At 38.5% G+C, this 26045-nt stretch overlaps 1 protein-coding gene across 3 annotated transcripts in view; it reads right to left on the bottom strand.

Annotated features, from left to right (window-relative positions):
- The window catches only part of TBK1 (TANK binding kinase 1), a 40432-nt gene extending 14387 nt beyond the window's left edge, over positions 1-26045 (bottom strand). Inside the window, exons 1-8 of one of the 3 annotated variants that reach the window (XM_027593596.1) lie at positions 25851-25955; positions 23387-23504; positions 18455-18595; positions 14563-14692; positions 11388-11569; positions 7549-7709; positions 4319-4429; positions 870-1049 (exon numbers count right to left, since the gene is read on the bottom strand). In XM_027593596.1, coding sequence (XP_027449397.1) covers positions 870-1049; positions 4319-4429; positions 7549-7709; positions 11388-11569; positions 14563-14692; positions 18455-18595; positions 23387-23473 — 992 coding nt within the window. In that variant the 5' untranslated portion in view covers positions 23474-23504; positions 25851-25955. Of the gene's footprint in view, positions 1-869; positions 1050-4318; positions 4430-7548; positions 7710-11387; positions 11570-12410; positions 12521-14562; positions 14693-18454; positions 18596-23386; positions 23505-25850 lie in introns of those variants that run through there. The other 2 variants (XM_027593597.2, XM_027593598.1) reach the window with 2 other exon arrangements.

Consider the following 26045-nt stretch of genomic DNA (forward strand, 5'->3'; position numbering starts at 1 on the left):
TCGTTTTAAAAAAACATTTTGAGATCACTGTAGATTCACATGCAGTTCTAAGAAAAAATACACTTTGATGCTATATACCCTTTGCCCAGTTTCTCCCAATGGTAACATCTTGCATATAATATAATATTACAAACAGGATATTGATACTGATATAATCCACCTATGATATTCAGATTTCCCTAGTTTTACGTGTGTGTATATTTAGTTATATGTGATTCTATCACATAGGTAGATTTTTTAAAAATAATATAGGTGTAATGTGTTTTCGTTTAGGTAAAACAAATGCTTATTACTCCAGCACCTAATAAGGGGTTTATGCCACATATGCAAATAATAACTACACTAACTATATTTAAGACTTATGCTTAAATGTTTTTTAAATGACAGGGCAGTACTCTTAAATTTTTTTGTCTTTTTTTTTTTTTTTTTTAAAGTAGGTCCTATGCCTAACATGGGGTTTGAACTCAGGACCTGGAGACTAAGAGTCGCATGTTCTAATGACTGAGCCAGCCAGGTGACCCTGACAGGACAGTACTCTTAATAAAACCCAGCCCATTTACTGGTAGATGTTATTTGTGCTTATGTGATTATCTAAGAGACAAGCTGTAGAAACAGAAATAGTCTTGTAAAACTTGCAGTTTAAGAACAAACTAAGTTGCCTGTAAATTTTATAAAAGTAGAAAATTAACCCTTTCATGCCAAAAATAAGTGAAAAAGAATTTACTAAGCACTCAAACATAATTTCCTAAGTGGGAAGTGGGTGCCTTTGGAGAAGCTGAGACATCTTTTCCATTTCCTCTACTAATTTAGGAGGATAATTATAAAACACAACATTATGATATAGGATGAAAACATAAAAAGGTACTTACGTATTATAGCTATGAATATAAATCTTGTGAGCTGTCATTTGTTGTAGCGAAAAAACATGAATTATCATTCGATGAAGTATATCACTAGTTTCTGCAAAAAACTGGTCAAAACCCCAACACTTTTCCTGATCTGCCTCCAGGATGTTTGCAAGAACAGGAGTAAGTAGAACCTGAAGACCCCTAAAATAGTATTGAAAAAGTTACTTGAAGAGTGAATGTTTTATTTTGTCTAGGTACAAAATCATAATATTTACCAACAAATCAAAGTAACTGCTATTACTTAAGATTGATCTAAAAATTTTTTTAAAGATTTTATTTATTTGAGAGAGAGCGAGAGAGAGAGAGAGCACAAGTGGGGTGAGGGGCAGAGGGAGAGGGAGAAGCAGGCTCCCTGCTCAGCAGGGGGACTTGATCCCGGGACTCCGGGATCATGACCTGAGCCACCCAGGCTCCCCTGATACAAAATTTTAAAAAATCTGCCAACTTTTCAGAAAGTCAGGTAACCTTGGTTTAAAATTACTTGTCAATGAACAAGGGGTTATGGTATTTTTAATGTTAACTTATCTTTTACTGATTATTTTGATTTGTTCCTTCCCAAGTTTTCTTACTTTTCCAAACACACTCTAACATTGTACATACATGGCCATCCAGGTGAGATCAGTGGTTTAGAACCAGGCAGTCATGATAAGATAATGGTTTAATTTCAGGATCTTTAATGTCCTTTTAATACGGCTCTCCAATATATAATTTTTAATGTTGAACTTATACACCTTTTTTTTGTAGTATACTTCTTTAGGAAGTAAAATTAACCATCCAGCAATCAATTAGTGCCAATTCAACTAGGGATAATTTTTGACTAATAAGCTTAAAATTAAAAAAAAAATGAAAAAAATAAAGACCTTTATTTTTTTCTCATGCTTTCACTGAATTATACAATATACTCAAATAGACTCTCAATTATGGAATTTCAAGTAGTTTTTAAAATATATTTTTTTTAAAGATTTTTATTTATTTGAGAGAGAGAATGAGAGAGAGAGAGACAGCATGAGAGGGGGGAGGGTCAGAGGGAGAGGCAGACTCCCCGCTGAGCGGGGAGCCCGATGTGGGACTCGATCCTGGGACTCCAGGATCATGACCCGAGCTGAAGGCAGTCACTTAACCAACTGAGCCACCCAGGCGCCCAAAATATATTCTTTTTTTTTTAAATGTAGGCTCCAGGGGCGCCTGGGTGGCTCAGTTGTTAAGTGTCTGCCTTCAGCTCAGGTCATGATCCCAGGGTCCCGGGATCGAGTCCCACATCGGGCTCCCTGCTCAGCGGGAAGCCTGCTTCTCCCTCTCTCACTCCTCCTGCTTGTGTTACTACTCTCGCTGTCTCTGTCAAATAAATAAACAAAAAAAATCTTTCAAAAAAAAAAAAAATGTAGGCTCCATGCCCAGCATGAAGCCCAAAGCGGGGCACAGGCTCACAACCATGAGATTGACACCTGAGATCAAGAGTTGGGCACTTAACTGACTGAGCCACCCAGGTGCCCCTAAAATACATTCTTGACTACATAACAGACACTGGAATAATTCCTTGGTGTGGTTATTCCGATTAGTTAGAGGTGGACAGGTGGTAGCATGCAAGTTAGTTAAATGAGAATCAACCCAGAAATCTTTGCTATCGGTCTGTCTTCCCACTGAGCTTTCAAAGCTTTGAGAATGTGAGTCTGGGAATGGCAGCAGCTACCTGGTGGCTGCCAGCAGAGCCTGACCTAGAGTAAAGACAAATCAGATTGAAGAGACCAAGTCTTGGTATCACAGTCTGAGTCCAAGGATTCATCTGGGCTTTGAATCACATACACACATAAACTTCTAATTCCAAGGTCAATCTATATTCGTTTTCACTTAAACCAGCTGAGTTAGGTCTTTCTCACTTGCTACCCAGTCTTGGCTAATACATATAATAATTGTTATCTTTTTTTTTACAGTTTTTGTATTTTTGATAGTTGTTTTCATTGCTGATTTGTAGTACTTAAAGTCCTTACTATTTAAAAAAAGAAAACAAGATTATATACTTTCTGGTACCTAAGCAATTTTTATCAAAGAATTTTTAACTTGGTGTGCTAAAGACTGATAGAAAGACCTGCTACTCTCCTGAAATACACAATCTGTAGCTCAGACTGCCAAATTACTGACTCCGAGTTTCAACAATATAATTATTAGCCAGTGTTCACTTCCTGACCTCTTTACATTTTATCAGTTTTGCCTGAAATTCCAAAAATGAGTATTTTCTAAATCAAAATTTAACACGAACTATTATTAAAATATTCAATTTCTAGTCTCCAATAAAATGTATTTCTCTGTTAATTCTGGCTGCATGACCCAATTTCATTTTGGAGACTTTTTTTAAGCAACACACAAAAATGAAACTTTCAGACTAGTGGTTCTCAAAAATGATTTTACACCATGTTGCACACTTGAAACTAATGTAAATGTATACCTGAAACTAATGTAACACTGTGTGTAAACTATACTCAAATAAAAAAAAATTAAGTAAAAAAAACCCAAAAAACAACAAAAAAGATTTTAGAAGAACTCTTAATTTAAGTGAGTTTCACAGACATCAAAATATAAAAGATATTTTATTAGCTTATGATATATATGGTTTACATGAGTAATATCTAATATTTAAAATATTAAATAAATACTTTATTTATTTATTTATAGAAAGTCATATAAAAAGCACCCAGATGTTAAGCCAGTAAATCATAACCTATGTTACTTGTAGATTACACAATTCCCATGATCAGGAAAAATGGAAGTTAATTCAGTAATCAGAAATTCTAAATATTGACGAATGCCTTGGCTTTATTTCCAGAGTAAAATCTAAAATAACTTACTCTCTACTTTTAATTTCTTTCTCCTTAAATTTTTCTTTGTGGTAACAGAATTCATGTCTGACAATATAATTTTTTTGAGTTCCGGTTACCAAGTTAAATAAGACCCATCTGAACATTTGAAATAGTGAAAAAAGTAGTAGAAAACTATTAATTCTCACCTTTTCAATAACATGAATACTTTTTAAAATGAGGATAATACCAAACTTTTTGAATGTTTGTTTTTTAGAATTCTAGTTATTCCCATCTGTACCAATGTTTGTGGTCTGTCAATATGGATGGTCAGTACAAAAGATACCAAGGTCCTCAAAGCTGAATCTCTACAGTGGACAGAATTCTACAGTGATTAGCAACCTCAAAAATGTATGCCCTCTGTCCTAATAGAGATCTGGCAAAACTATTTATATAGATCAGAGTTAATCTTTACATTGCCACAAAGACAAAAATCATACTTCAAAGCACATCTAAAATATAGTAATCCGAACCAAATTACACTAAGTATTTGTGATTTTAGTCAACAAAGATTTCAAACAGTGAAGTGCAAAAGAGAACTGGATACACCATACTGACCGAGAAAGACTACAAGAAATAGGCATGTCTCCACTCCAGTCGATTGGTCCATTTTCTGCTTTCTGTACTCCAGATATTGCACCAGAAGGCTTTCCAGTAATTATTTTATACCTTGGGAGGAATAAATGCAGAATAAAATAAGTAGTTCATTAATGCATAGCGTATCAATGGGCTTTGCAAAAATATTTCCTCAGTTGCACCTACAATTATCTACTAGACGAAACTTTGTGATTGATGTTCACAGGATCCATAAAACACTCAAAATACTTTGAATCTGACTGACTGAAGTAGAATAGTGGTTGTACGATTATTTTATATATGCCATAATTAATTTTCATTGGGATCTCAGAGTGCCATATAACAGCATCTTGATGTTCACAACAAAAATATTAATTTTTCCATCTGAAAAAATCGAGCAAACACAAAAAAAGTTACGTTACAGAATGTTTCTAGGCCATAAAAATCCCTTTTACCCATATTATCCAAAGGCAGGCAACTGGACTATGAAATTACTGCAGAATGAACAGTAGCATTCTTTTTTTTTTTTTTAAACAAGACAACACTCCACACAGCACAGTATCGGAAAGATTCTTTGCAAATTGAAAAAATACATAAACATACAGGAATAGGTGTGTGTACCAAAATTAAAAGACAAATTTAACTGGATCTTTGAGGTAGGTGATAAAAATAAAGAAGACCTGGAGAAAGGGCTGGCAGGGGAGTGAGTCAAGGAGAGCAGCCTGGCGGGTTTCAGCACTTTCCTCAACAAGTGGGAGAGACGTAAAGTTCCATGCCTTCAAAAATACTTTCATCTTGGGGCGCCTGGGTAGCTCAGTCGTTAAGCATCTGCCTTCGGCTCAGGTCATGATCCCAGGGTCCTGGGATCGAGTCCCACATCGGGCTCCCTGCTCCACGGGAAGCCTGCTTCTCCCTCTCCCACTCCCCCTTGCTTGTGTTCCTGCTCTATGTCTCTGTCAAATAAATATACAAAATCTTTAAAAAAAAAATACTTTCATCCAGATGAAAATGCAAAACATAGTATAGCAGTCTTACATAAGTGGATAGATACTATTTCTGGCATAATTTTTAAAAAATATTTTGAGAGAGAGAGAGAACACAAGCAGGGGGTAGGGAGCAGAGGGAGAAGCAGGCTTCCCGACATGGGGCTCGATCCCAGAACCCTGGGATCATGACCTGAGCCGAAGGCAGATGCTCAACTGACTGAGCCACCTGGGAGCCCCTCTGGCATAATTTTTTGTTTGTTTGTTTAAGGTCTACATATATGTGCTCTGAGCAAATCAATATATTCTTTATAAAAGCAGAAGACACCAGGTACCACTGATCTGGACCACGTGCTGCTTTCTCAGGAGAGGTACCCAGGAGTCCTGCCTTAACATATTTTTCACAGAAGAAGGAATTTAATGTGAAAAATAAGTTGCACTCACACGAGAAAGATCTGACTGTGAAGGAATAAGTAGAGATATGTGAGACTAATGCAAGAAAGAAGTGAATAGAATGATGGCAGAATCCTTAAAATTTTTGGAAAAGCTTTACTAATTTTGATAAGACCCACATATAAATACACTAACATGTAAATGAGATGCTGAGGGAACAACACTACTATAATGTGAGATGAATGCATCCTTCAATAGTAAAACAGTTTTTATTACTATTTTAAGCACCTCTGAACATTATCAGTGTTCATGAAAAGCTGTGCATATAAAGAACTAAATTCTTCTAATGGTATATCTGTGCACATGATGACAAAATTATCAGGTATTCCTAGTTGCTGATGAGTCAAACGTTTCCTTTATTAGGGAGCATCATGCTTTTATTTAAACCAATTTTAGGGCAGCAAGAAATGCGCAAAAGCTTTAAAGTGTATGTGTGACAATAAAAACATGATTAAACTGTTAGGTACAATTTATGTTTAACAAGAAAAACACAAATTGCTCTCAGCCTTTTTAATGAAGAGATTTTATAAAATGGGCACTGCTTTAAAGCAGGCTCAAAATGGCGTTACACCAAAATCATCAGTACAGTAATGGATGTCTTCTTCCCATGAATATGCAGACTGTTCTTGCCGAAAACATTGAGATATCCAAGTTTTAGCCAAAGTCATCGTATCAGCTGGTTTTACCTCCTCAAATCAACAAACAGAAAAATATCCTTCTCCCTCAATTTCCTGAAGTGAGATTAGATGAAAAGAGTATATTTTTATAGTTGTGATTATTCAAGTCATGTTTGCTTACAAAAGGCAGGGTTAAATATAAAGGTCTGAGAGAAATCTTAAGATCTAAAGAAGGACTGGATACACTGGGCTGCCTCTCCCTCTGCCTGCTGCCCGCCTTGCTTGTTCTCTCTCCCGCTGTCAAATAAATAAATAAAATCTTGAAAAAAAAATTTCACATCTAGAATTCCACCTCTTTCCTCCCTTTTATTTATTTGAGAGAGAGAGAGCATGAGAGGACAGAGGGAGAGGGAGAAGCAGGCTCCCCGCTGAGCAGGGAGCCCGATGCAGGACTCGATCCCAGGACCCTGGGATCATGACCTGAGCTGAAGACAGACGCTTAACCCGCTGAGCTACCCAGCTGCCCCTCTCCTTCTTCCTTTATTTTTATTTGGTTTACAACAGTGATTTTATACAGTAACTGTTTCCCAATAATTATGGCAGTACATAAAGGTATAATGTACTAATAAAATACAGTCTTTGGACTGAAACCACAACACTAGAAAAAAATTTATTAAATGTTATATGTATGTATATTAAATGTTATTTCTGAAATGGTAAAAGAAATCAGATCAGTTCCTGAACTGGTAAAAATTTCATTTCTTTTTTTTTAAATTTTATTTCTTTTAGCTCTGGTAGTGGTTCTAGTACTCCACAGAAACACTATTTTTTTCAGTTATAGAAAGGAAAACCCCCGATAAGTGGTACACAAAGAGAAATACACAGTGTGCTGAAAAAGAATCCAGAGAGCAGGATATTTTTAATAACGGACCACAGACTGATTCCATTTCACTGTACGTAAGATACTTAAACACAGTATGAAAAATTATGCCTATATACTTTATAAAGCTGTATTCTTATTCAAAACAAAATAGCTTAAAATACCAGAAATGATGGCTAAAATCAGTTTTCATTAGTATACACCCCTAATGTGTGATGAGACAAAGACAGAAATACGATATTAAAATTATTTCGAATTTTAGATAGAGAAACCACTTACATCACTTCCTTATTCCTACGTGGACCTTCAAATGGTCTAAATGGCAGTGATCCAGTAGCTGCGTGGTAAAATGTTACCCCAATGCTCCAAAGATCAACTGTTGCCCCATACTTCTTCTGATGGTCTTTTCTTAGTACTGCCCTCTCATACATATCAGGATGCTTAAAAAAAAAAGGATGAAGAAACGAACTTGGGTTCTATAGTAATACATTACACATAAATGGGTATTCAATAACACCTACAAATTCCATCATATCAATCAGAGATCAATTCTCCCTATGCCTTTTATCAAATACCAACTTATCTCAATCTGTGTCCAGACTCCAGGCCTACTTTCCAGTTACGATGGAACTGCTCCTATCAAGGGCTAACTTTTCCATCTGTGCTGTGGAACCCACACTATTGTCTCACCAATTCCGGAAATCAGTTCCTGCAATTACCCCTTTTATTTTACGTATCAATTTCCCCCATCGGATCATTCCTTTCAGCTTACATACTTTAAGATCTCCCATTTTCTTTCTCTTTTTGGGGGGTGTGGGAGAGGGAGAGAGAGAATCTTAAGCAGGCTCCACACCCAGCGCAGAGCCCGACACAGGGCTCGATCTTGCGATCCTGAGATCATGACCTTAGCTGACATCAAGAGTCAGACACTTATCTGACTGAGCCACCCAGGCATCCTGAAGATCTCCCATTTTTTTTAAAAAACCCTAAATTGACCCCACCACCCTTTCTACCTATGACAATTCTCTGCTTCCCACCATAGCAAAACTTCTCAAAATAGCTGTTCACACTTATAACTGCCTTATTTCCTCATCTCCTATTTAGGCCTGTGGCATTAAGTATTATCTATATATATATCTTTTAAGATTTTACTTATTTGACAGAGAGAGAGAGACAGCACAAGCAGGCAGAGCAGCAGGCACAAGGAGGGGCAGAGGGAGAAGCACAGGAGCCCAGTACGGGGGCTTGATCCCAGGACCCCAGGATCATGATCTGAGTCGAAGGCAGACGCTTAACCCACTGAGTCACCCAGGTGCCCCTTATCTATATACTTTAACTCCCAAAACTATCTCCCGCCCTGAGCTCCAGATTCATGTATTCTACTATTTTCTTTAATATCCAAAATGTAGCTCAAACTTCACATATATAAAATAGACACTTGGTCTTCACTCTCAGACTGCTTTCCTTCTAATCTTTATCCTCTAAGTAAGCAATACCACCATCTATCTAGTTGCTTATACCCTAAACCTTTCAGGCAGCCTTGATTCCTTTTCCTCATCCCTGACATGCAATCCATCAGAGCAAGTCAGATGGATTCTGAGATAAAAATCAAATTTTCTAAAATTATTTCAGAGGACTAGCCTGACTGGGTTGACTGGGGATGTAGCAACCCAGACAGGCAGCTGATCTGATGCTAAACACATGACTTTAAGCCAAGGAGACACTATATTAGAGTTCCGGAGTAGAGATAAATCTTACAGACATGACTTAGGAGCTTACAGGTCCAGACAGAGATTCCAATGGACATTTAGCTCTGCAGAATACAACCAGGAGTCCTACATGCTGAGCCTCCTGACATCTGCCTTTACAGAAGTTATGCATTAGAACTTTAAGATTCTTGGAGGATAAAGCTACAAGCGTGTACTATGGACCAAAGTAGAGTAGAGATGACCAAAGATTTGATCATCCAAATCAAAACAAATGCCTTATGACATTGTGGTATGTGGTTGTGGCCCAAGGGCCCAGGAACCAATGCAGATAACACTACTAGGAGGCTGTTTCTAAATGATGCAATCTATGAATCTGACTCCCAAAGGGTCACAATCCCTGGCTTTTGTGTGTGGTGTGTAGGAGGGGTGGGAGGTGGGGATGGCTCCAAAGACTATTTTTCAAGATACACTGGGCCTTTCTCTACCTGTTCTCTCTCTCTTTTTTTTTAAAGATTTTATTTATTTATTTATTTGACAGAGATAGACAGCGAGAGAGGGAACACAAGCAGGGGGAGTGGGAGAGGGAGAAGCAGGCCTCCCACAGAGCAGCGAGCCCGATGCGGAGCTCGATCTCCAAAGGCAGACGCTTAACGACTGAGCCACCCAGGTGCCCCAGAATCTAAGACTTTAAAGATAAAGCCCAGAGCCATGAGCAGTTAGTGATAGCTTTATAAGCTTCCTGATTACATGTTAAATGTACTTATTTTAAATTTTTATTAATGAAATATAGTTGACATACGTTATTTTAGTTTCAGGTGTACAACATAGTGATTCAGTAATTCTAGGGGTGCCTGGCTGGCTCAATCAGTAGAGCATGCAACTCTTGATCTTAGGGTTGTGAGTTCGAGTCCCACATTGGGTGGGGAGCCTACTTAAAAAAAAAATTCTATACATTACACAAAGCTCACCACTATATATGTAGTTACCACAAGCAAAGGAAATGAAAGGAAAAATAAACTATTGGGACTACACTAAAATAAAAAGCTTTTCAAAGGAAACCATCAATGAAATGAAAAGGCAACCTACTAAATAGGAGAAGATATTTGCAAATGATATCTCCAGTAGGGGGTTAATATCCAAGACACATAAAGAACTCATACAGGGGAGCCTGGCTGGTTTAGTCAGTGGAGCATGTGACTCCTGATCTTGGGGTTTTTAGTTCAAGCTGCGTGTTGGGTGTAGAGATTTCTCAAAAAGAAAAAAGAACTCATACAACTCAACACCAAAAAACCCACAACTAATCCAATTAACAAATGGGCAGAAGACCTGAAAAGACATTTTTTCTGAAGAAGACCTACAGATGGCCAATGGTCACAGGGAAAGATGCTCAAGATCACTTACTCATCAGGGAACAGCAAATAAAATCATGAGATACCACCTCCCAGCAGTCAGAATGGCTGGTATCAAAAAGACAAGAAAGAAGTGTTGGCAAGGATGTGGGGAAAAGGAGGGGATCTTCAGGCACTGTTGCTGGGAATATAAAGTGGTGCAGCCACAGTAGAAAATAGTATGGTGGTTCCTTGAAAAATTAAACATACTTACTTTTAAGTATATTTTCTTAAGTGTTTCAAATGCTTACTAACTTTCCACAAACACATCTACACAGTTTCAAATACAGAGCTTTTCTAGCTTTCTAGCATTTCAAGTTAGATCTTTTCAAAAGCATTTCATTTTTTGTGTTTCTAATAATGTTCCTTTCTGTATTTCAATAACCAACCTCCCTGAATAGAATCTTCTGCTTCAGAATTATAATGAATTTTGCTTTACAGGGGATATATCATTATAACAAGCTTGTAATATATTAACTGCTCTGATCCAAAAAAGGGAGGATTTACTAGCTACGTGCTTCTGAAACGTATATATAGCTTTTTCTTTTAATATAGATACACAGTATTAATAAAATTAAAGAACTTGAGTTTTATAAAACTTATAAGAATTTTTAACAGAGGGGCGCCTGGGTAGCTCAGTCGTTAAGCGTCTGCCTTCAGCTCAGGTCATGATCCCAGCGTCCCGGGATGGAACCCCGCATCGGGCTCCCTGCTCGGCGGGAAGCCTGCTTCTCCCTCTCCCACTCCCCCTGCTTGTGTTCCCTCTCTCGCTGTGTGTCTCTCTCTCTGTGTCAAATAAATAAATAAGATCTTTATTAAAAAAAAAGAATTTTTAACAGAAAAATAACAGCATCCTTAGATACCAATATCTAATTCCCTCATTACACACCATATACATGAGAATAAAAGTTTAATTTTTGTCATAAAAGTTACTAAGACATTTTATAGTGAACTAGTTTGACCATTTACTCATTATTTACAACATATTCAGCTTTAAATAAATTAGTGATACATGACTTACCAAATATTCTTCTGTGCCATACAGAGAAACAAACTGCTCATCATCTTCTAATTCTCTAGCTGCGCCAAAATCTGTGAGTTTGTACACAGACTGCCCATCTTCCCCTATAACACGCATGATATTTCCTGGCTTGATATCGCGGTGTACTATGCCATTCTCTCGGAGATGATTCATTCCACCGACTTATTAAAATAAAACAAAGGAAAGCATAATGTAGGCATCTATGTGCATGCACATTAAATTCATTCCTATTCACTCAATATGTTTTTCCATAAATTGGTCTAAAATCATTTTTACCAAAGAAGGAATAGATGGTATTTATATTTTGTATCTCATGTCTGAGTAACACAGTTTAAGAGTAAGGATCAATATGGTCTAGGGAAGAGTCCAATCTCTCTTAATTAAGTACTATTAGGAAATGGAACAAAATGGTCTTAAGCATATGACTTCCTGAATTACTTTTAGTTATATACATGTGGGTAATCTGCCTAAACTTAAGAATAATGATTCCTGAGAAATAAGCAATCTTTCACCAGTTTCATATTTCTTTACCATGGTAAAAAATTCCATAAAAAAGTAAACTGGACTCAATACATAAAACAGAAAAAAGGTAATAGAGGCAAAGTGTCAGACTGGCTTCCACAGACTGTATTTCTTACATGCTCAAAGCTATTCTTCAAAGGTCATTTTCCTTTTTTTTTTTTTTTTTTTAAGGGTAAAGGTGGCTACATTGCTGAAATTAAACTGTTTTGGCTAACTGACAAGCAGTGCCACTGTACGCTAGTATGAAATATTTGACAGCTGACAGATGAATGTCCAAATATAACATATGAAAATAAACTTAGGGGCATCACATTCAATTATGAAAATTCAGAGTTACCAGTATACTTAGGAAGTCATCAATTATCTATAACTTCTACTTGGTTAAACAGGCTGTAGCATATATTATTTCTCTCTCCTCTTATCCTTGCCTAAAGGGTCTCCACACTGCTTCCAGTGTCAAGTTCAAGAATTCCCACTAACCTTATGCCTTCTTTATCACTGGACTTTTCCCATTCCTCAAATACTGATTCATTTCTCGTCAAGAAGATATTATTCCCTTTGGTTGCCATATTCTTTTTTTTTTTAAATAGCTTTGAGATAAAATTCATGTATCATAAAATTCAGCCTTTTAAAGTATACAGTTGAGTAGTTTTTAGAAGAGTCAAAGTGTACACCATCACTACTATTTTCAGAACATTTTCATTACGTCAAAAAGAAACCCCATACCCATTAGCAGTCACTTCTCCACTCTGCCATCCCCTCAAACCCTTGGCAATGACTCATCTGCTTTCTGTCTCTATGGATTTGCTTATTCTGAACATTTCATATAAATGAAATCATAAATATTGTGACCTTTGTGTCTGGTTTCCTTCACTTAGCATAATTTTTCAAGGTGCATCCATGTTACGGCATGTATCACCACTTTTTTTTAAAGTAAGCTCTAGGCCCGACTTGTGACCCCAAGATCAAGAGTCACATGCTCTACGGACTAAGTGAGCCAACTGCCCCATTTTCTTTTTCATGAAGGAGCGATATGTCATTGCATGGATAATGGACATTTTGTCTATACATCAGTTGATGGACACTTGGGTTACTTCCATTTTTGGCTATTACGAATACTGGTGTACAAGTTTTTGTGTGGGTATGTTTTTAATTCTTTTAGGTAAATACGTAGCAGTGGAATTGCTAAGTCACACGGTAATTCTATGTTTAATCTTTTGAGGAGCTGCTAAGATTGTTTTCCAAAGTGGCTGTACCTTTTTACGATCCCACCAGCTGTATATGAGGGTCCAACTTCTTCACATCCTTGCCAACACCTGTTTTTGTTTTGTCTTTTTTTAAAATTAATTAATTTATTTAAGAGAGAGAGAGAGCACATGCATGAGTCGGGGGAGGGGCAGGGCGACAGGATCACAAGCAGACTCCCTGCTGAGCAAGGAGCCCAAGACGGGGCTCGATCTCATGACCCTGAGATCATGAGCTAAGCTGAAACCAAGAACTGGACGCTCAACCGAATGAGCCACCCAGGCACCCCTGTTTTATCTTTTCGATTTGGCCATGCTAGTGGGTATGAAGTGGTATCACTTTGTGGTTTTGATTTGCATTTCCCTAATGACAAATCATCTTGAGTAATTTTGTGTGCTTGTGGGCCATATATGTACATCTTCTTTGGAGAAATGTTTATCAAATCATTTGCCTATTTTTATTTTTTCCTTTTGCCCATTTTTAAATTGGGTCATTTGTCTTTTGATTAAGTTGTCAGGATAAAAATTCCTTATCAGATATACGATTTGTAAATATCTTGTCTCATTCTATGGGTTGTCTTTTCACTTACTTGATACTGTCCTCTGAAACACAAAGGTTTTTAATGTTGATGAAGTCCAATTTATCTATTTTTTTCTTTTTGTATGTATACTTTTGGTGTCATATCTAAGAAAGCGCTGCATAAAGGTCTTTGGTTTTGAATATAAAAATAATATATTACTTTTAAAATTTTTATGTCATTAGGGGCACCTGGGTGGCTCAGTCGGTTAAGGGTCAGACTCTTGATTATGGCTTGGGTCTTGATCTTGGGGTCATGAGTTCGAGCCCTGTGTTGGGCTCCATGCTGGGTGCAGAGCCTACTTAAAAAAAAAATTTCTTGGGGCACCTGGATGGTTCAGTTGATTAAGCACCTGCCTTTGGCTCAGGTCATGATCCCGGGGTCCTGGGATTGAGCCCTGCATCGGGCTCCCTACTCAGTGGGGAGTCTGCTTCCCCCCCCATTCCTCCCACCACCTGTGCGCTCTCTCTCTCTCTTTCTGTCTCTCAAATAAATAAAATCTTTTTTTTTTTTAAGTTTCTGTTGATTTTTTTTATTTTTTTAAAGATTTTATTTATTTGTTTTACAGGGAGAGACACAGCGAGAGAGGGAACACAAGCAGGGGGAGTGGGAGAGGGAGAAGCAGGCTTCCCGCGGAGCAGGGAGCCCGATGCGGGGCTCGATCCCAGGACCCTGAGATCATGACCCGAGCCGAAGGCAGACGTTTAACGACTGAGCCACCCAGGCGCCCCATAAATAAAATCTTTTAAAAAAAATTCTGTCATTAACTTATATACACCCATATCTATAAAATCAGATAAACAAACGTACCCACATCTCGCAAAACAATTAAAAATTCAGACTCTGGTAGTCCATAGGCATTAGATGGCTCTTCTAAAACAGTGTATAAACTTCCGCATGGACAAAATTCCATAATAAGTACTTTATGTCTTGTTGTTGTCTGGAAAAAAAAAAATCACTGATTGGGACTCAATATAAAAAATAAGTTTTTATTACATGCTAGTACTTATCTGATTTCACTTAAATGTAGAATATACTACAATAACAAAGGCACTGTGAATTACTTTACCTGGGATTTGTTAAATACGTATTGACTAAACTCATATAACGATTAACATCTAAATTCCCACTGGATTTGTTTTTGAAGATGATCAAACCACAATGAAAGCTGGCTAAATATGAAATAGAAAATCACTGCTATACTGTTATAATGGTTCTTTAAAAATTTCTTTAATTTCTAATACATAATAGTACATTTAGGACATTAATCTTCTAACAGATCTCTTAAAACACTTGAAATTCTTCTCATGACAAGTACTTTTACTTCAGGGAATGGAGTGCTAGCCTTAAAAACAAATGGCAGAATAGCTGAGTGGTCCCTCTCATAGCAAAGTTCTAGTCTGCGGATTTGCATTTGAGTTGCTGATTTGTTTTAAACCTTTTAATGTATCATTGATTGTAAGATACACCATCAATTTAATAACAGCTTTATAGGGAAAAAGAAATACTACCAAATTACATATACACACTGATTATAAGATATATGCCCATTTCAGGAACTTCAAAATGTGATTATGAGTCTTAAAATCCAGTATTCATCTCCAAAAAAAATTTTGTAGTCATCTCCAATTTTTTATCCTTCCTTCCTCTTATAATTTTTTCTGCATATCCCCAAAACAGTTTTATTTCTTTTTGAAGATTTTATTTACTTATTTGAGGGGGAGAGGGAGTGGGGGAAGGTCAGAGGGAGAAGCACAGGGAGGGCACGAGGGGGGGAGGGTCAGAGAGAGGGAGCACGAGAGGGGGGAGGGTCAGAGGGAGAAGCAGACTCCCTACTGAGCAGGGAGCCCAATGTGGGACTCGATCCTGGGACTCTGGGATTATGATCTGAGCCGAAGGCAGTCACTTAACCAAGTGAGCCACCCAGGCGCCCCCCAAAACAGTTTTATAAACTATTTTATTTATTTTAAAAAAGATTTTATTTATTTATTTGACAGAGAGAGAGGGAGACAGGGAGCACAAGTTGGGGGGAGGGGCAGAGGGAGAAGCAGACTCCTCACTGAGCAGGGAGCCCAACACGGGGCTCGATCCCAGGACCCCGAGATCATGACCCAAGTCGAAGGCAGCCACTTAACTGACTGAGTCACACAGGTGCCCCCTTTTATAAACTATTTTAAATTTCTCTACTATTGAGTAGTTATAAAAAGAGAAAAATAACTTTGACTGTTATTTTTAAATAATGAAATAATATGTTGATTGTTGAAAATTTGGGAAATACTCATAATTCCATCACCCAGAGATAATTATGCTAGCATTTTGGTGCATTTCCCTTCAGTCTTTTTCCTGTATATCAAATCACATAAGAAATACACAACACTGGGCACCTGGGTGGCTCAGTTGGTTAAGCGACGGCCTTCGGCTCAGGTCATGATCCTGGAGTCCCAGGATCGAGTCCCACATCGGGCTCCCTGCTCGGCAGGTAGTCTGCTTCTCCCTCTGACCCTATCCCCTCTGATGTGCTCTCTCTCTTTCTCTCTCTCAAATAAATACATAAAATCTTAAAAAAAAAAAAAGAAATACACAACACTATTTGCACATGATACTGTATATTCAAGATCATACTGCATATATATATTTATATATTTTATTATGTTATGTTAATCACCATACATTACATCATTAGTTTTTGATGTAGTGTTCCATGATTCATTGTTTGAGTATAACACCCACTGCTCCATGCAGGGCATGCCCTCTTTAATACCCATCACCAGGCTAACCCATCCCCCCACCCCCCTCCCCTCTAGAACCCTCAGTTTGTTTTTCAGAGTCCATTGTCTCTCATGGTTCGTGCATATATATAATCCTCTTTTTCTCACATAACATTATACCTAAGCATATTCCCAGGTGATTAAAACTTGGGTAATTATCTCTTTTCATTACTGCTTAACTACTGTGTAGTGAAGAACAAATTTTACCCCAAGAGAGGTCAGGCTTTTGTCTGCCCTTGGCTACTAAGAGGTGATTACTAGGTATCTGGAGTATCTTGTCTGCTAGAAGTGTCTTTCTTTGAATGGGGGCTTTGGCCACGTAACAGTCTAATGATGTGATTTTTGAGGGAGGTTTTAGGACGTGTATGTCCATCTCAATTTCCAAAAGAAATGAAGACTAAAGGTATTAGCCTGAACCTCTGGAAAGGGCTAAAGACTAAAGGTCAGCCATGTAGGCAGTATGTGATTGAGTCCCAACACAAACTCCAGATACCAAAGGCTCAGGTGAGTTTCTGACGCTGGCAATATTCTGTGCATACTGTCATACATCAATGCCAGGAGGGTACTGTATCTATGAGGACAAGGAAGATTCATGTTTGGAATCCTCCTATATCTGTCCTATGAATTTCTTCCTTTGACTAGTTCTAATTTGTATCCATTTGCTCTAATAAAACTGTTGAAGTATAGTGCTTTCCTGAGTTCTGTGAGTCATTCAACATTCTATTTTTTTTAAGATCTCATTTATTTAGAGAGAGAGAGAGCGGACAAGCGGGGGGGTGGGGGGGAGAGCCGGCAGAGGAAAAGTGAGAGAATCCCAAAAAGAATGTGAAGGCCAACGTGGGGCTCAATCCCAGGTCCCTGAGATCATGTGACATGAGCTGAAATAAAGAGCTGGACACTTAACTGATTGAGCCACCCAGGCGTCCCGAGTCATTCAACGTTCTAGCAAATTATCAAATCTGGGTGCAGTCATGGGGAGCCCCAAATCTGCAGCCAGCAGGTCTGATGTGATGGTAGCCCTAGGGGACTTCTGAACTTGCAGCTAGCGTCTGAATAAGCACAGTCTTGTGGGGACTGTGCTCTTTGTGCAGTATGCCAAGCTCTTCTGCAGCTGGTATTGGAAGTCTTCAACAAACCTGGCGGTCTGGAGGCCTACACTCTTAACCTTGAGCGTAACAAACTGAGTAACTATCCATCACATATTCTAACTTATTTAACCATTCTTTATCATGAACAGGGCAGCAATGAACATCTTTGTGCATAAAACTATAATTTACATTTCTGATTAGCTCCTAAGAACTACTCACTAAAAATGAAATCACTATTATAAGGAATATAAACTACCAAAGTATTATTCAAAAGGTGTGATTTGATTGATTACTCATGTCTAAAGGGATCAAACTAAATTTCTATTCCATTACTTCTAGATAATTTTCCTAATGACATTCTTCTTCCCCCCCCCCGAATTAACATTCTTTTCAGTTTCTCCCTAAAGTCAATTGTATCTTTTACATACTACATTAACATATACAGTATATATTTCATATACTGTATCAATTTCTGGATTCCTAGGATTTTTTTCTTTTACAAAGCCTTCTTTCTATTGCTTGACTTCCTCCTTGTATAATTATGCCAATTTAATTTCACTTAGTTTTTATTTTTAGTAAAAATACTGGTAACCACATTCTTTACTCTTATTTCTTATACTACTTGTTCTGATTCCATGATACTTTATTTCCATTGTTTTATCTCTTCAAGAATCTTTGAGGAAAAAGAAAATCTTTGAGAACAGAATATTTGGTTATATGAGCTCTAATTTTCACCATTTAAAAAACCTCACTGTTTATAAAACAATTTTTTATATTAGGTCATTTCTCCTGGATTGCAATATTTACAATAAATATGACAAGATTAACTAAAGCTTGACTACTTACCTCCTCTTCAATAGCAAATAATTTGACAATATTTTTGTGATTGAGTTTTTTTAACACTTCAAATTCTCTCATTTGAACATCCACTGGACGAAGGAAGCTTATATTATTAAATACTTTGATAGCAAATAAGTCACCAGTTTTCTAAAAAAAAAAAAGAGAAAGGTTTTATTTATTTATAATATTATAAAGCAGATTAAAAGGTACTACTGGAACTAGCTATAGCAATCTATCCATCTTATAGAACACCCAAATACTTTTTAAAAATTTTATTATGTTAATCACCATACATTACATCATTAGTTTTTGATGTAGTGTTCCATGATTTATTATTTGCGTATAACACCCAGTGCTCCATTCAGTATGTGCCCTCTTTAATACCCATCACCAGGCTAACCCATCCCCCCACCCCCCTCCCCTCTAGAACCCTCAGTTTGTTTCTCAGAGTCCACAGTCTCTCATGGTTTTTCTCCGCCTCTGATTTCCCCTCTTCATTTTTCCCTTCCTACTATCTTTTTTTTTTTTAATGTATAATGTATTATTTGTTTCAGAGGTACAGGTCTGTGATTCAACAGTCTTGCACAATACACAACGCTCACCATAGCACATACCCTCCCCCATGTCTATCACCCAGCCACCCCATCCCTCCCACCCCCACCACTCCAGCAACCCTCAGCTTGTTTCCTGAGATTAAGAATTCCTCGTATCAGTGAGATCCTATGATACATGTCTTTCTCTGATTAACTTATTTCGCTTAGGATAATACCCCCTAGTTCCATCCACATTGTTGCAAATGGCAAGATTTCGGGTTTTTTAATGGTTGCATAATATTCCACTGTATATATACATATATACCACATCTTCTTTATCCATTTATCTGTTGATGGACATCTTGGCTCTTTCCATAATTTGGCTATTGTGGACATTGCTGCTATAAACATTGGGGTGCACGTGCCCCTTTGGATCACTACATTTGTTATCTTTGGGGTAAATACCCAGTAATGCAATTGCTGGGTCATACAGTAGCTCTATTTTCAACTTTTTGAGGAACCTCCATACTGTTTTCCAGAGTGGCTGCACCAGCTTGCATTCCCACCAACAGTGTAAGAAGGTTCCCCTTTCTCCGCATCCTCGCCAACATCTGTTGTTTCCTGACCTATTAATTTTGGCCATTCTGACTGGTGTTAGAACACCCAAATATGTTTAAGCATAGGTAACTGTACTAGAGCTATTGATTTCTTTTTAAAGCTAAAATCAGTCAGCTGCTCCAAATTTCTCTCATTGTATGCTTTGGAATGAAGAAAAGGCTATTTTCTTTCATTTTAAAAAGCTTCCAGGGGTGCCTGGCTGGCTTAAGTCAGTAGAGCATGCAACTCTTGATCTCAGGGTCGTGAGTTCAAGCCCCACACTGGGCCTACAGCCTACTTAAAAATAAATAAATACATAAAAGTTAAAAAAAAAAAAGCTTCCATTATGATACATAAGGCAAAGACAGTCATTTACATATAAGAAGAGCTCTAATAATACCAAATGTGAAAGTATATTTTAGATAAGAAAGTAGAATTTGAAGGGTTTCTCCAGGTCTAATAATTTAAAAACTAAACAGGAAAAGAGAGATTGAAAACTATACTCCATATATGAAATTTCATTAAGAAGCTCAAAGTAGGGATGCCTGGGTGGCTCAGTCAGTTAAGCGTCTGCCTTCAACTCAGGTCATGATCCCAGGGTCCTGGGATCGAGACCCATGCTGAGCTCCGTGCTCAGTGGGGAGCCTGCTTCTCCCTCTCCCTTGGCCCTTCCCCCTGCTTGTGCATGCTCTCTCTCTCTGTCAAATAAATAAATCTTAAAAAAAAGAAACACTCCCTAGCTGCAATACTGTGCATGTAGATGTGTGTATAGATGTGCGTATGGAAGCAGGAGCTGGAGTCGGTTGGGTTTAAGTAGCCTATCCTCATTGGATTGCATCACTGCCGCCTTGGAGATCTTTCTGTGACTTCACCTAGATGACTAGGGCAGATTGTTTCTTTATAGAGCCTTCTCTTTGAGGATCAAAGACATTTCCTTTTCTCTATGGATATACCTGCAGCACCCCACTCTCACTCTCTCATGGCATACTGAAGTAGATTGCACAGAAAATTACAATGCACAGCTGTAGCTGGGAGGGACTCTTAGAGGTACAAATATATGCTTAATTTCAGGTAAATATTACCTTCTTATGGTCTTCATATTAACTTTATTTTTTAAAAAAAGATTTTATTTACTTATTTGACAGAGAGATAGAGAGAGAGCACAAGTAGGCAGAGAGGCAGGCAAAGGGAGAGGGAGAAGCAGGCTCTCCACTTAGCAGGGAGCCTGACGTGGGGCTCGATCCTAGGACCCTGGGATCATGACCCGAGCCAAAGGCAGCCGCTTAACCGACTGAGCCACCCAGGTGCCCCTTTCATATTAACTTTACTTTAAGGCTCTCTTTCAGACTCTCCCACTTCCTTCCAATCATTCTAATTGGCAAGCCTCTCCTTGGTGGTCAGTCCAGATTCTTTGAGTTTAATCTTTCTTTCCCCATAATCCAAGGCTGAACTTCCCTGGAGCAAGTGGAAAGATCACTTCCTCTTTGACTTCAGGGTTCAAGCACCACGTGCCTTAAGATATTTCATGGCTGCCTGTCTGTCAGGATCTCCGTGCTATGCCTGCTTTGATGCCCTCTCCATAGCTTTCCATACAGATTCACTGCTCATAGACATGATCACCTCAGAAGCTCACAATCTTTTTCTCAGTCAGAATCTCATGATCTTTTTCTCACTTCAGAATCTCATGGTCTTTTTTCTTAAAACAATTTAACTGCTTTACAACCACTCTTCAAGATCACTATTTGGAGACCACCATCTCTGTGACGTGATCACACCTCCCTCACTCTTGCCTACTACGCATTTTCAGACAATATGAAAACAGAATAACAACCAAACCACAGTTTAATTATACTGTTTTTCCATTTGTTCAACCAGAGTAAGAACACTGCTAAATCTATACCACCCAACATATACCACCAAGATTTTTCTTAAGGATACTTATTTCCAACTAAATCCAAAAGTAGTTGAATCCTAACAGACGAGCAACTGGGGAAACTCAATGAGAAAGAGATAGATTAAGAAAGTAATATAAAAAGGTTTACTAATATCATGGTTAAAAATCCTTAAATAGTTATTAAGGGCAAGCAGGATTTTTTGGGTATAGTCCTAAACCTCTGAAATTGATGTCACTGAGAACAAACATGATTTCTCAAAATACATCCCTAGGAAGAATATTAGATACTGAATACTAAACTGACTCTTCACAATCTTTTAAGTAAATTCCTATGACTCTCAAATCCTTATTTTAGGCTTTCTGATTATATTGGATAAAATACATTCCCGTTTCCTTTGAAGAAGAACTTCAGGTTATCTTCGGGTGGTCTAATCTGTCCTCATTCATTTATTCCACAAACATTTGCAGAATGCCTACTATATGTAGGAACTTAAATGAAGGACACTTGAGTATCTAAGTAACTATCATTCCATCAGTTTCCAATTTATGTCCCTTCCAATGCCAACCTTGCTACTAAACCCAAAACTCTTTGTGGGAAGGAACTGTACATTATTTGCAGTTATGTTCACTAGACCCATCACAGTGCCTGTCACATACCAAGTGATTATTAAAGTTTGTTAAGTTAACTTGGGTCACAGGAAGATAGACAGTCAGATGTGGTCTCAACGCTAAATCCTGTGTCACCCCCCCCCCAGTTTCTCTTCTTGGCACAGGGCACAAAACAAAAACAATCTCTAGGAGAGGAATATCCAAAGTTGATCACAATGGACTTGATAAAGGACCCAGCGACCACAAGAAATTGAATCAAGGACTCAGAACCTGTGGACAATCCTAGAATCAGAGTGAAAAAGGCTAAAAGCTGTATGACACTTCTGATTCATTCTCTAGGAACCAGAGACTGTTTACAGTCATCGGCTCTCCCCAGAGGAAACAGCCCAAACGGCCCCTCCCCTCCAAAAGCTTATCTTACTGTTTCGGACAGAACTGACTGGCAATCACAGGCTACAGGAAAACAGGAAGGAAAACATGAAAACTCCTCCTTACTAAAATACTTAAAGCTCTTGCTTCTGAAAATAAGAATTTAAAAGCCCGTGGACATCATTTAGCTCAAAAAAAATTCACAGTGCTGAAAAATTAGTGGATTGTTTGCATTATAATTTTTTGTATTATTTTTCCAGCTTCCTTCCCAGAATAGAAACTTTAATGATCTTAAATTTCTTCATTTTAAATTATTTTAATTATCTTTAATTTCATCCTCCAGTATAGAATCTGACAGAAAATCTTTTTGGTTCTTCCTTTTATTCTGTTCTCACTTCCTCTAACAAGTTCTGTTTACCTCATACCTCTTAAGTGTGGGCTCCTTGCTGATGATCTCGTTTTATTCCCCCTCTACCTTGTAGGATGCTGTTTACTGGGACATGAAGCTGTAGTAGAGCAGATGAGAGTCATCTGTGGATTCCCCTCAAACTATACATCTGCCTTCCCATACTTCTCCCTCATCTGCAGCCCACCCCAATGCACGGCCATACGGAACTTCTCTGCTACTGAGATCATTCCCTACCATAGGAGGAATAAGTTGGGGAAAGATCAAAAGGCACACTTATCTACACTAATCTTCCTAGTCCCTTGTTTAAACCAATCTCCTTTTTTTCTCCACACCCAACACCTAACCTCTGCCACCATTAGGTAGATGTCACTAACTCTGACACAAGCTATACATGAACCACAAAAACAGGAACTCTCTTTAGACAGTATAAGCAAAAACATCAAGTCTCACATTTTAGTACAAGTGTGCTTCTCAAAAGAAAACACATACAGTGATAAAAAAACCCTCACAGTTTTCTCTGAACCAACCTTATGCCTTCCTCGAAAGACATTTGCAGTAGCTCCTTGGCCTAAAATATCAGATAAAAGCCACAGATGATTAGAAGTGCTCTGCATCTCGGCTTGGTCAGGAGATCTTCTTGTTAAACTAAGAGAGAAGAAAAAATCTGCATGTTTGTTTTAAGGGAACAATACATTTAAGGAACAAATGTTAGCTATTTTTAGTCTCCAGTAAGATCACCACTTAGTTATTGCTAAATTGAAGTGTACAGTCTAACGTAAAAATCTCTATTTCCAACAATATTAAAGACTAAAATGCCATGTGGGCTCTGAAAAAACATTAACCAATGACATCTTCTAACTCACTTTAACTCACTTACCACAGGGCTGCAGAAATATCTATTTCCTTTCTAATTTTATCTTTCTTAGTGAGAGTGATATGGACCACTTCTTCAAATGTTTTGAAAGATTAGTCAAGGATGAATTTTAAAGTGTCTTAAAGTAATAATGTAAAATATAACAGAAATATAGAAAAGAATTACCTTGTTTCTTTAAGGGCAGGGCTACACTAATGAAAACAATGGCATAACATTTCCATAAGGTAAAATTTTATCTGCACAGTTTCCAACAAACATAATGGAAAGGTGCAAAATTTTTTATTCCTGAAAGGTTACTAACTCTTCCTAAAAGATAAATTGTCCAATCTCCAAGTATATAAATATATGCATATTAAGTGTATATTACCAAGTCTTTAAAAACAAGCAAGCGGAGGCTATTATGTCTTAAGTAAAATCTCTGTACCTTCTGCTCAATTTTCCTGTAATCCTAAAATTGCTCTAAAAAATAAAGTCAATTTAAGAAAAAAGCATCACCACTACCCAGCCTTCTCCTTTAATACTGAAAAGTTGTATCACTATAAGGATGTTAAAAATACTTGAGCTCCATGTTGGAATAAAAATCTCACCATGCCACCTTAAACCTGCTGTAATATCAGATCAAAACAGATCCTGATATCCCTTTATAGTCCATTAGAACAGATAAGGTATTCAGTGATGCATTAATGACTACACTATTCCAAGAAGGATTAGGAACATAAAGAACGGCCAATTTTCAACAATCTTACATACTAAGATATACAATTTTACCACCCATCTAGTTTAGATAAGGAATGTTATCCACAGAAATTTATTGGAAATAAGCAATAAAAATAAGATCCACTTTTGACAAGTAAGGAATACACATCTGTCAGATGAGGTTAGTAATAATAAACTTCTCAACTATCTTTTCAATATTTTCAAATTATTTTTCAAGAATGAAAAACCTTCCCTAATTACTGTAACTGAGCTAACTGTAAATGTAAAATAGTGTCATTAGGTACCCACACGTATCTAGTGAATAATATATAAGCACATTTATCAGCTAAGATACCTGCTTTCTATATGAAGATATAAGCCTAATTTCACAATGATGAGGGGGAAACGTCTGACACTATCTTCCAATAAACCCATAATAACAGCATGCTAAAACATGACTCAGCACATCCACAAGGTGTTTGCTTTATAAATCTTCACCAAATTTTGATACACTATAGGCAGGCACTCAACAAGTATGTTACTAGTGACTGCCTTAAGCCTACTTCCTCATACTGTCCAAAACGAAAGTTACTATTTGTCCACAGATGAAAACAGGTTTGATGACAGGCATATGCACAAAGTTCAAGGATTTCCAAACTTCACCACTATGTTAATAATTCAGTGTTCTAGAGTGAAAAAAGTGGGTCTTCGGTTCTGCACTGGACAATTAACGGGTAGAACTTGTTTTGAGACCACCTACTGAAAATACCTGGGAAACACACTGAAAGATAAACCCGTAAGCCATTTCCCAAAGGAAATGTTTGGGAATTCACATTATATATATGTGTGTATACTAATAGACGTCCTCTGCTTCCAGCCTCCGATCAATCCCCGCCGTTGTCATCACTAAAACCCTAACGAAACGTCTCTTCAATCATCTGAAAAATCGAACCATTTAAACACTGCCGATCGTGTCAACGCTCATAAAGAGGGGTAGAAAGCGGTCAAACTCTAAGAAAAAGGGGGAATCCGTCTCTCCGGGGCGGCCAGGGCCCATACCCGGTAACGGGCACGTCCTCTTTCTTCGTGCCCAACGTCGCTATACGCTGACCCGGGAGGGCCCCGGTCACAGGGCCGCCCAGGGGGGCGAGGAGTAGAGATGGAAGGGACCGGGGCCGCGCGACCATTCCACCGGGTTTCGGACACCCCAGACCCCCGGGAGGCGGCGTCCACCCAGCCAAGGTCCGGGCAGGGCTCGGCCTGGGGTAGTGCTGGGCTTCTTGGGTCGCCCGCCCCGCCCCCGCTCTGACTCAGCATCCCAATTTCCCACAGGGGTCGGGAGCGCTCCTCGCCGGCCCGTGCCGGCTTCGCCGCCCGTGCCCCGCGCAGCTCGGCCCCTCCGCCCGCGCTGCCCCACTTACAGCGCCTGGTCTCCGTCGCACTACCTCCAGCGGGCTCCCGCGGCCTCCTTGAGCCCCGGGACACTTCCGGCTTCGCGAGCCCTGGCCGGGGGCCACGTGACCGACGGCCGGCGCGCGCGGGTGCGCCTGCGCACGCCCGCCGGACCAGCCTCGGCCTCCGCCTCCTATCCTGCCCGCCCGGCTAGTGCGGCGGCT

The sequence above is a fragment of the Zalophus californianus genome, chromosome 9 (assembly GCF_009762305.2).
Source record: "Zalophus californianus isolate mZalCal1 chromosome 9, mZalCal1.pri.v2, whole genome shotgun sequence".
In the NCBI taxonomy this organism is placed as follows: Eukaryota; Metazoa; Chordata; class Mammalia; order Carnivora; family Otariidae; genus Zalophus; species Zalophus californianus.